Here is an 11,156-nt window from a genome sequence, read left to right on the forward strand (position 1 = left end):
AGAATGAGACATTCCTAAGAAAAGACAAACAGTGCTACAATGGCTCCAGTCTATGCTATCTTTATTTGTGTAAAGTGGTTAACAAAATGTTATTTTCCTTCATTAAATGGTCACAAAATCAAGCCAAGATCTGACCCTGATGATTAAACTGCCTTCCCTGCAGATTCTGTTTGGATCAGGCCACAATGGGGAGTGCCCAAAAACGTGCTGCTGGCAGCTCTTAAAAGCAAATCAGCTGTCCCTCCAAATCAATCAGTCTGAACAGTTTTAGAAATCAGATTAAATTCGATAATATAATTCATGTACGCTATTAGATCCTAATCTTACTGAAATTAATTAACTGAAAGCCTATGACTAAAATTCCATTGGTTACTATGGGAAAAGGAACAAGGTGCCAACTTGAAAAGAGTTAGTTGTCTTTAAAAGCTAACAAGCATCTTCCTGCTCCATACTTTGTGACATATAGATAATCTAATCCTTAGACCTTCACTGTTTCTCTTTTGTTAATTGTGGGAGGCTAATTGGTATGTATTTGTCTGCTTGCCTCAGACTTGATTTCCAAATCTGTACTGAAGTATTTCTCATTACTGTCCCCAGCAGGTTGCCTCTCCCCTTCCTGTATTTGTTCATATACCAAATGTTTCTGTGCAGTGTCAAGGCTCTGACAGATGTGCCGTAGTAGAATAAAACTGAATGACCAAAGCATTACTAGGCAGTCATCCTCTCGGAAAGACTTGCTTCCCTCAATGCCATCACCATTTTTGACCTTGCCTATTTCAGCAAGCTGAAACCAAGGACTATACAGATGACAACATTATAGCCAGCCCTTCCGACAGATGACTTGCTGTGGTGTAAGCTTTAGCTGAGTAATTTTAATCCATTATTGTGTGTCTGTCAGAGCCCTTAAAGGCTTTACACACAATATTATAGGTGCCTGAAGTCCATCATCATCATCAACATCTTTTTTTCCTTTTGCCCCTCCCTGGAAATTCATAAAGCTGAAGAAAGATCTTTTGGCTCTTTCCTATAAATTTCTATATGGAAGACCCCAAACACAGGACTGTAGCAGCATGTCTTGATCAAAATCCAAAGGACAGTGGACATAGCATAGTTCTTATGCAAACTGTTTACGTATTTTGGATGCTTCAAATGGGGCAGCTCCTTCAGCAATAGAAGTTGGCAGGAAAACAACACAGAAGAATTCTAAGCACAGAAGTTTTTAAATACAGAAGTGTTTTAAGCTAAGCATTGACAGCAGCAAAGCAAACTACCCATTTTAACCACACCAGATCTGTTAATATGAGTAGGCCTGACATGAGATTGAGTAATGCTACTTTCAGTTCAGCTTATTCAACATAGCCCTTTTCCATTAATTTGTTTGCTAACATAGGGTTTAATTATCTCTGAAAACAAACATATGAAAACTATGCCAGTTAACAACCTGAATAGAAGCAGACATTTTTTGCTCCAATGTTTAATATCATTCATTATTCTCTCTTGAAATGACAGAAAAGGACCACAGCAAATATCTAAAGCATTAGTTTCCAGATTTAATTTGCTTAGTATTCCTAGCAGCAATGGTAGCAGCTTTTGGCTCCCTGCCAATTTACACACAGGCAAAAAGAAAGATGCCACTTTATGAAGTATCAAAGATGGTAAGTGGAAAACAAAATGATATAAATTTTCATAGCTGAATGCTAAGGTAGATGATTCTCTTATGCTCACCCTGCATGATCTAATATTTAGTTCAACCACCACTCATCCTGATCCCCCTTACCTCCCTGGTGAGACCCCGGCTGACTCAGCAAGTTCCAGATCCAAGGACCTCCTCTCACTTCATAGCCAGGTTCTTGATTTTTTAAGACCATTACAACTTCCATGCAACCTCTGCTCCCACTCAGTTTCACCTGTTTTCCCTTCTGAGATACATGGACGGATTCATCTGCAGATCCACTTTCTAAACAACCCTGTTCCTTGCAATCCCATCTTCACAATCCATCCCAACCACCTGCATCGTAGTTTGATAACTCTGTATTAGACTGTCACCAAAAGCTAGCAAGAAAATCTGAAGCAATACATGATCAGCTATTTGGCAGGAAATTAAAAAATGAAACAAAACTGAGTTTCATTGAGGTCCAATGTTACAGAAAAGGATGGCCTTTATCTTAAAATCTTTTCCTGCCTTGACTATATAGCCTACATTTGAACAAGCATTCACACAATTAAACGATTTTTCCACCTAGCAGGAGCTACTGAGTCTTGAAGATGCTTAAACACTATACTGCATATAGATTTATGAAACACTGAGACAAACTTCACACTCTTAACACAATAACTAGCCAGCTTCCAGCTTCCTTGACCAAGGAACTTACAGAAGTATAAATAACTCCACATTCGACCATAAGATAGCATGCGCTGAGGACCATGGCTTGGGGACATCTGGTTTAGAAAACAGTAACAGATGACAGATCTAGTTGCATATCTTACCTCATGAGTTAAGCCCAAATTTAGAGACTAAAAAGAATAATGAAGATATTAGTTTATTAACCAGAAGACAGTCTTCTGCATCATAGTCTTCTCTTAAGATGTTTTTATTCATCAGAATTTTATTAGAGAAACTTCTGAAATAATCTAATTAAAAAGTAAAATGGACCAACCAATAAATAAGATGGACTACTAAAAAGAATAATAGCTTCTAAAAAACCCAGCAAGTTGGAAACTTCATTTCAGAACAAAAGCTTGTCTATTAACCTCTGACAGTTGCCAGCAAGGGACAAGTCTTAAAAGAACTGAGGATTACTTTCATGAAGTAAAGTCCTGAAACTTGTCATCTGTTACTCCTATGTTATGTTAGCCATTGGTTATCATTAGCCACATCCAGTCCCATTTCTAATTTTGCTAAATCCTTGCTCTCAAAAATGTGTGTGGCAGAAATCAAAAATACACTTTAAAATAGTCCAGAAAATAATTTCTTGTATAGCTTCCAAATCCACCTCTTCTCATCAAGTATTCCTTGTTCTTAAGTTATGAATTATAAGAATAAAAATTCCTCATCTTCCAAATATCTTAGGTAGATACTTTTCTACTTTCTAGACAAATTTAGGTATTCCTATATCCTTCTGACACTTCCTGTATCACTTATTGTTTTGTATTCATCTCCATTCCATGGTCAAAAATCCTAGCCTTTTCAATCTCAATTTTCCCCCCGTGTTGACCAGCATTCTCACTCTTTTCTGAGCCCGCATTAATCATAAAAATACCATTCATAGATGGAGATGTACTGCAGCAAAACAGGGCAATTCTTATTTTTGTTAACCTTTACATGTTAATGTTTTCTCTGCTGTTACATCACTTATTTATGTTAAGATTCAGTTTACTTTTTTTTTTAACAGTTGTGCACTGTATGAAATCTCTCCTGAACTATCTGTAACATCTTCAGTATACCTTTAGGAGAACACAAGTAATTTGCATGTTCCTTTCAAAACAGTGTCAGTTTTAGAATACAGCACTAACCCAGCATGCAAATGCTGTTGTACTGAACTAGTACTCTCTGCCATTATAAAAAGCACAGGCTATCTTATCTCTACACCTTCTGTCTTCTAATTAATTACTGATCTATAACAATATTTTGTCTTTCATTCCGTGACTAACTATTGGCTCAGCAGATTTTTAGTCAAGACACTGAAAACTCATAACTGTCACATTACTTGTGACAATCTCAAGTTTTCTGTAATACTACCTTTACACAATTAGTGTAAGTAGACTTTACACTGTCTATTCTGGCAGTCCATTGTTATATATATATACACACACACACCCCCCATTATTCATCATAGTAAATACATAAAAATTTATGAAAATCAGTCTTGAAGAAACATCTCACCACATATTATGCTCAAAAACTTTAGAAGGATCAGTTAAAATCCGTGATCCAAGTGGAACAGCTGGGCGTCTACTACTTTGGTGCCTCTGCTGCATCTTGCTTTTTCTCAGACAGAAAGCAGAAAGCCTTGTAATGAAATTCATTTTGTTTAGAGACCTGAAAACACAATTAACTCAAATTACAGTTTTGCTGTAACTTAATTGTTTATGTCACTTACATGAGAAACTGGTCAAATAATTAAGCACCAATATCAGCTTTAGTAATAATATTTTACTGTAGTATCAATTTAAATGCTTTTTAGAAAACAGCAACATCCCTTTAGCACACTGAAAGCCCAAATAATCCCAAAGTAGGCTACTGGAATGAAACCAGTTGAAAGATGAATTATTTGGTATCATTTCAAGGTCTGTCAGGCAGATGAGAAAAAGATAATACACAATAAAACAAGAAACCAAGTTGACACTGTACCTTTAAGACAACAAGCAAGGACTGACCCGTAAAGAAACCACTTGTTCTAGTGGGTACACACTGTCACCAAGATTAACGTTTTTCACCCCACTCACTAGGTAACTCACTGGTCACCTGACTAGGTCTTCAAAAGATTTCATTCTAGAACTGTGACTCTGGTTTTATGCTTTTAGGTAGGAAATTAAAGATATTTTTTTTAACATGTAAACATTATGCACCAGAGAGACTTCCAAAATTTCTGCCATGTCTTCTTTTGATCTCTGTTCAATGCCCTCTTTGAAATGAGCGGGTTTAAATGTTGACTTCTATTCATGCATATTACAAAGTGCCTGAGGTTTTTCTATTACATGTACAATTCTGTCTTAAATTGCTATATTTTACTTTACTTGGAATCTCTTCATACAGTATTAATGAAAGATAACAAGTGTTTGTAGCTACTACCAGCATTTTGTATTGTTAGGGGGTATTTTTGTGTTCTGTTTTGGTTTGTTGGTTGGTTTTCTGCACTTTTTTGCATATTCTCATTAAGATAGCCTTTCTAGGAGATGAGTAAAACGAAATACCTCTCCTATTATACAATTTCCTGACGGGCCTTTGTTCTTTTTCCCTTCAGGTGCTCTGCATATGACTTTAAACGTTATTCTTAGTCCTATTTTTCTTTCCTGCCCCCCCCCCCCCTTTTTTTTTTTGAGTGCTTCTGTATAAACCACACATACAAATTTAATGCACTAGAAATACAAAATGTAGTTATAAAAGAACAGGCACGAGACATTATTAGAAAACATTCTGTGCAAACTGGTTACAAACTCAAGATTTTTATCTTGCAGAAAACAATACTATTTCATCACAAGTATTGTGAACAATAAAAAAAAGAATAATTTGTACACATCAATACAAAACCTGGCAAAGGAATCACTTCAATTAAATGAACAATTCCTCATTTAAGGTGTACTTTTGAATGAGATATGCTTCAAAAAGGGCATTGTTTACTCATTTTAAGCCTACAGGAAAAAATATTAATATTTCTTTTTATTTGTCAAAGATTAAATAAAATTAGGTTTGCTTTTTGGCTGTCAACGCCAAATAAATCCAGATAAATTTTGGCTGCTGGGACTGCAATGTTAGCAGTATATGGGGCATCACCATACAGAGAAAATCTAACATTTAGTCCTATTAAAAAATTAACCCCCCTTCTAATGTTAATGAGTTTGTTATGGCTCCTTCTTATTTTTTTAATGTGGCTCGGCAACTGAAACAATTCCAGTTTATACTTTAATTACTACAAACAGTTCATGCTTTGCTTTTGAAAATATGTATGCATTTTTCATAACACAACACATAATTATTAACATATAAGAGATATTATGAAATAGTAATTACGAGACATGAAAATTAAGACATCATGACTATTTCTGTAAGATGTGTAATTTACATAAAAGCAATGTTCTTGAAAACAAAAACAAACAGAAAATTCCCCAAAACCCCAAACCACAATCTGATATAAAATTATTATTATTAAATTATAGAAATGTGTGGATAAGGATTCCATGATTATGTTGCAGACTGTTTACAAATCCTCTTCCTCCTTCAATCATTCAAAAAGACCTGAGTTAGTATCTTGCATTTCCTGTGCCAGCATTGATACTCAACATAAAATACAGTGATTCAGCTGCTAGGCTAGTCACATAATTTTTCTTGGCTTTCTAAATATCTCAGTAAGAACATGAAAAGATGCACAGATGGGATTATAGTCAGATGACTAAGATGATCTTGCATCAGTAAAATCCAGAGGCAACTCTTTTTATGAAAATGTGATCCTTTGAGTGATAATTGCACCAATTTTTGCTGATACATTCTGAAACATCAAGAAAATGCAAGGAGAGCAGGGTAAGTCGAGTTCACTGTTATATCCGGTGTTAAATGTGAAGGAACTCCTTGGGGATGTGTATGTATATCCCTGAGAGTTAGTGTGATCCATAGATCATGAGATTAATAGGCAATCTGGTTACTAAAAGTTCAAAAAGCATCTAAATTACATTTTCAGAAGCAAGTCATTGCTCAATTGTTTCTCTAATTGATTTTGTTAATGAAACAGGCAAACACCCTTTTTCTTTGTCAGATAAGACGATCATACCCTGAAGCCATAGCAGCAGGAAATGTTGTCTGAAAGAATTAGGAGTTATTTCCTCATTCAGAGGGTCAGAAAGGCTTTATGTTTGATTATTCTTTAAGGATATCATCATGAAACTGAATTACATTAAAAATACCTACATTTTGTAGCAGCACAACTATTTTTCAGAAATAAACTTTAAAAGAAAAAACACACTTGGTAACCATGCTGAAAAGCAACATGGAAGGCTTTTTTTAACCTGTGGAGCACTGCCTTTTAGCCTTTAGAATTTTGTCATTATTATGAATACAGATCAGGTTCTCAGTTTAGTTGAGAAACTTTAAAAAAAAAAAAAAACAGCCTTGAAACTCCTCTGCTCCTCCCCAAACAGTCTACACAGCACCTTTAGTACAGCTTTTTGAAGGCAGACATGCAGAAGAAAGCATACCCATGAAGCGCTAGCTAGCTATACCTGAAATAATACATTCCTAACTGATGTTAGCATTAAAACCTCTGAGCAGTTACATCCACCGAGGAAAAACTAAAGACAGAGGAGAAAAGAACTGTTGTAATCTTGTTTTTAAAATAGTGAATTTCACACCAAAGCATGCATAAGCCACTTAATTGAAGAGTAAAACCCTTGAGAAGTACCAGTTCTGAGAGAAGTCAGGGGTCAGGGGGAACACAACACATGGAAATAACTTGTTGGTTTTGTCCAAGAACCTAGTTCAGTGAACTTATTGGATGAAAACATTTTGAAATTTGACTCATCTCCACCTACAAAGCTAACAACTTCTTCCATCTCCAGTAACTAAGCTTACTTGTAGAGTCTCTGTTATAAAGAAAAAACGCCCCTATATTAGGAAGATTATGTGCAGCTTATGTTACAGTTCTAGACTGAAAAGTATTCTGGAAACAATGAACTTCATACAATTACTTCTGCTTGGCACCTAGAAGCTTATCTACACAATACTTGACAATTAATCCCCAGTGCTCTCCTGTGAAGCATAGCTGACCTGTTTTATCACCATCAAACGCTACCAAAACTCAGAACACCTTGCCACTTGCATAAGTTTTGTGTAATCAGTGACATAAAGTTAAAAATTCTTCAAGATAATGGTAAGACAGTGGTTATTTTTTACATACATACATCTTAATATTTCAAATCAAGGCAGGGGGACAACGATGACTTTACTGTCAACCGCATTCATTCATTAAGTGAACACTTAATGCTATTCTACACTACAAACATGCCCTCTTGGGGCTTCATGATTTCTCTTTCAATGATATACTTAAAATTATGCACATTTGAAACAATAGGATATTTCACAACTTCTCAAACTCAGCAGATCTAAAACTCTCAAGTTTTTTTCCTTCTCATGCATCATCTCCAGTAACGATGCAGACCTCCCTGTGGGCACACAGCAACTTCTGCAGAGAACTGACTCCCAAGGGGAAAAGAAAAACAAAAACAAAAAGGTATTTAAATTTATTCTGACTCCTGTAGAGACAGCACAGTTAACATCACTTAAAAAACAACAGCAGATAAAAACAAACAAACCCTACCAGATACAATTTCAACCGCATGTACAGAAATATTCAGTAAGAAGATCCTGTTCTTACACCACCTGCCAGGTGGCCTGTTAAATAGTCAAGCAAAGAGGAAACAGTTTATACAGTGGTAGAGGGACAGAGGGAGATAAAACAAGTCATTTACTGAAAACGTTTACCTGAATCACCATGCATCCAGAAGATCAGCAACAGAACTTGAAGGTATGTTATCTGGGATTAAAAAAAAACCACAAAACTATGTAGGTACTACACAATCACTTCTAAAAGTAAGAAAGCAGACAAACAGCTGCTAGGGATAAACAGAGAGCTAGAAGCCCTTGAGAATTAAAAAAAAATTATTATTTAATATCCTAATTTTGTATTTATTGAGCATTTTTTCACAGCCACTATTCTCCATCATGATACTCGTGTTGGAATTATTCTGCTATATAAACTATTTTTGCAATATCTTATGAAACTACAGGTTTTATAATTGTATTTTTATTCTTTTATTTTTAAGAAGCAATCATACCATTCCTATAAAAAAGGGAAAATGTTCTTCCATTGAGACTATGAACTATGGCATTAATTCTTGATGGCATATGCATCTATTGATCTCAGAAAACAGTGGAAGCAAAGAAAGCCTTCTCCTCAATACCGAGGGAATGAGCTATGCTAGTTAATCTGTTTTTAAGTAATGAAGACAGTTTGAAAAAATGCAACTAAAGATAAAATAATGGCAACTGCAAAATCAGAGACACAAATGGCCAACAAGGAAGAAAGAAACAGCTACCTTAGAAAGACAGATTTACTGAATCTTTAATCAATTTATGTGAACATGAAATAACTAACAGAAGCATTTTATTTTAATTGTATGGATGGAATTCAGGTGCTACAGGCAACTAATGTAATTTGTTCTATCCTAAACTAAACCTGAGTTCCTATTTGTTTTTTCACTTGCAAAGGCAGGTGATAAAACATTATGATAGAAGCTCATTAAAAAAATGCTAACTCAAGAAAATCAGTATTTTAAGGAAATGTAGGAATTTTGCTGACACTTTGATATATTCAAACATTTTTATTTTTTGAATCATGGAGAGATTTTGTTTTGATCAGGACAAGTTTTTTTTGAAATTGCATCATTTCAATTTATAATATGGATGTTCTGACTTAACTATCAAAGGCTATTTTACCTTTAAAATGAAGCTTTAATAAAGTATTTTAACTGAATTTAAGACACTGAATCCAAGATACTTCAACTTGTGAAGAATACTTTCATTCCAACTGAAGCTCAAACTATATTTCAATATTCTAGAATCGTTCTTGGAATGGAATTTCTACTTTTGTACTTAATCTGTTTATAACAACATTTTCAGTGTTAATTGTCCTCCTGTTCCCTGTTTGTAACACCTACTAAAGGCACACTCAGAAATAGTGCAACTAAAATAATTTGAATAATTAAAATCAAGAAGATACCAGTCACTCAGTACAAATTTCTTAGATATTGCATGACATAAAAAGCCAAATTCATAAATAATTCCTTAGGCTACAATTCGGTAAATACCTGTACATTTGTTTAATTTAACAGACAAGTTGTCTTCCCACGTAACCATGAGTGTTGGTAGGATATGGGATTTAAGTATGGAAGCATTCTGTGTAATCCTCTACTTTTTCCCCCTTCTTCCATGAGGTAATTCCTATCTTTTCCTGTTACTTACACAGCAAAATACAACACAAAGCTGATTTACTAGATTAATCTACTCACAAGTCTAACATCAAGAGCAATGGTAAACATAGCTCAGAAATAAGGATTCCTAGTTAACCTGTGCACCCTCTGCTGGCTGGTGCTTAGAGAGGAAGAAGAAAAAAAACAACTAAAAAAAAAGCTGTTTTGACTTTATGTATAGATAGATAGGCCCAGTGAACATCCATCTAAGTCTCTAAATATATCTTTCAATCACTTAAATTGTTTTTCAACCCTATTTTCTACAAAATACTGGACATGTAACTGTGTTGCCTAACCACCACATTTTTCTTTTATTAAAGATGCTGAAAGTAGAGATAGAGCAAGATGCATTTAACTACTATCACTGGAGACCCTCGTTCATTTACATCCCTGGCAAGACTCCAGATGTCCACGAGGACTTTGCTTAGGTGCAACCTGCCCTGTCAGCTCTGAAGTCACTGGCAATGCTGCAGATCCAGCTAACAGTATGCTCCTCTAACGTCCTCTTCAGAGGAGCAACTGCAGCCACTGTGTTTGCGAGTTTAGCTCACTTCATAGCAATAATTGCAAAGCCCCAGCAAACCAGGGGAACCTTTCTTTTGTTACAGCATCAGCAAAGACTAAAGGTTCCGCTCAGAGATCCTGAAGGAGAGACAGAAACAGATAAAAGATCAGCAGCTTCCACGTTACCCCGCTTGGGCGCCTGGCCTCTGGCAAGGAAGGGACACGAGTTTTTCCACAGACTTCAGGGGCTCTGCTGGCAAGTGGCTCGCGAGGGCAGTGACAACTTTTGGGATGCAGCTCTAAAAATATAAAAACCAAGTGTCACACATCTGAAGACTTGCTGGCGACCCCGGAGTTTTAAACAAACCCTTTCAGCCCACCCCTCACCCCGGGTGCGGGTACCCTCAGACCGCCACCGCGGCACCCCAACTGCCGCGGGCGTCCCCCGCCCTCCGCCAGAGGGCGCCACCCGCCCCGCCGCCGGGGGCTCACCCCAGCGGGAGGGCATGGAAAGAAAAAAAGATAAAGGTTCCCGCTTTGCTTGCGCTGAGCTGTCACTAGTAGAACCTTCCCGCCTTTTTTGATCAAAAAATCAGCGCGTAAAATGCTTCCACTGACACGCTCCGCACGGCGACGCGCGCTGCGTTTACTCCGCTCCCTTCAGCGCAGCGCAAGGCAGCGGGGCCCGGCCTGGGGCAGCGGGCCCGGGGCGTGGGCGGGAACGGCGGCTCTCACCGACCCCCGTGCAGCGACCCTCCTCCTGCCCCGCGGGCCCCCGGCCGGCCCGGCACCTCCACCTGCTCCCGGCCGGCTCAGCCCGGCCCGCCGCGCCTGGCCTGAGGGAGCGGGCGGGCCGCGGCGGGGCATGGCGGGAGGCGTAGTCCGCCCGCGCCGCGCAGCTCCGCCGGCGAAAA

General features: G+C 37.4%; 1 protein-coding gene across 1 annotated transcript in view; it reads right to left on the reverse strand.

Annotated features, from left to right (window-relative positions):
- The window catches only part of METTL8 (methyltransferase like 8), a 28,475-nt gene extending 17,461 nt beyond the window's left edge, over positions 1 to 11,014 (reverse strand). Inside the window, 5 exon segments of the mRNA XM_037397861.1 lie at positions 3,884 to 4,039; positions 8,085 to 8,101; positions 8,192 to 8,243; positions 10,429 to 10,541; positions 10,735 to 11,014. Coding sequence (XP_037253758.1) covers positions 3,884 to 4,039; positions 8,085 to 8,101; positions 8,192 to 8,203 — 185 coding nt within the window. The 5' untranslated portion in view covers positions 8,204 to 8,243; positions 10,429 to 10,541; positions 10,735 to 11,014.
- Between the last annotated feature and the right edge of the window lie 142 nt (positions 11,015 to 11,156).

Source organism: Falco rusticolus, chromosome 8 (assembly GCF_015220075.1).
Source record: "Falco rusticolus isolate bFalRus1 chromosome 8, bFalRus1.pri, whole genome shotgun sequence".
In the NCBI taxonomy this organism is placed as follows: Eukaryota; Metazoa; Chordata; class Aves; order Falconiformes; family Falconidae; genus Falco; species Falco rusticolus.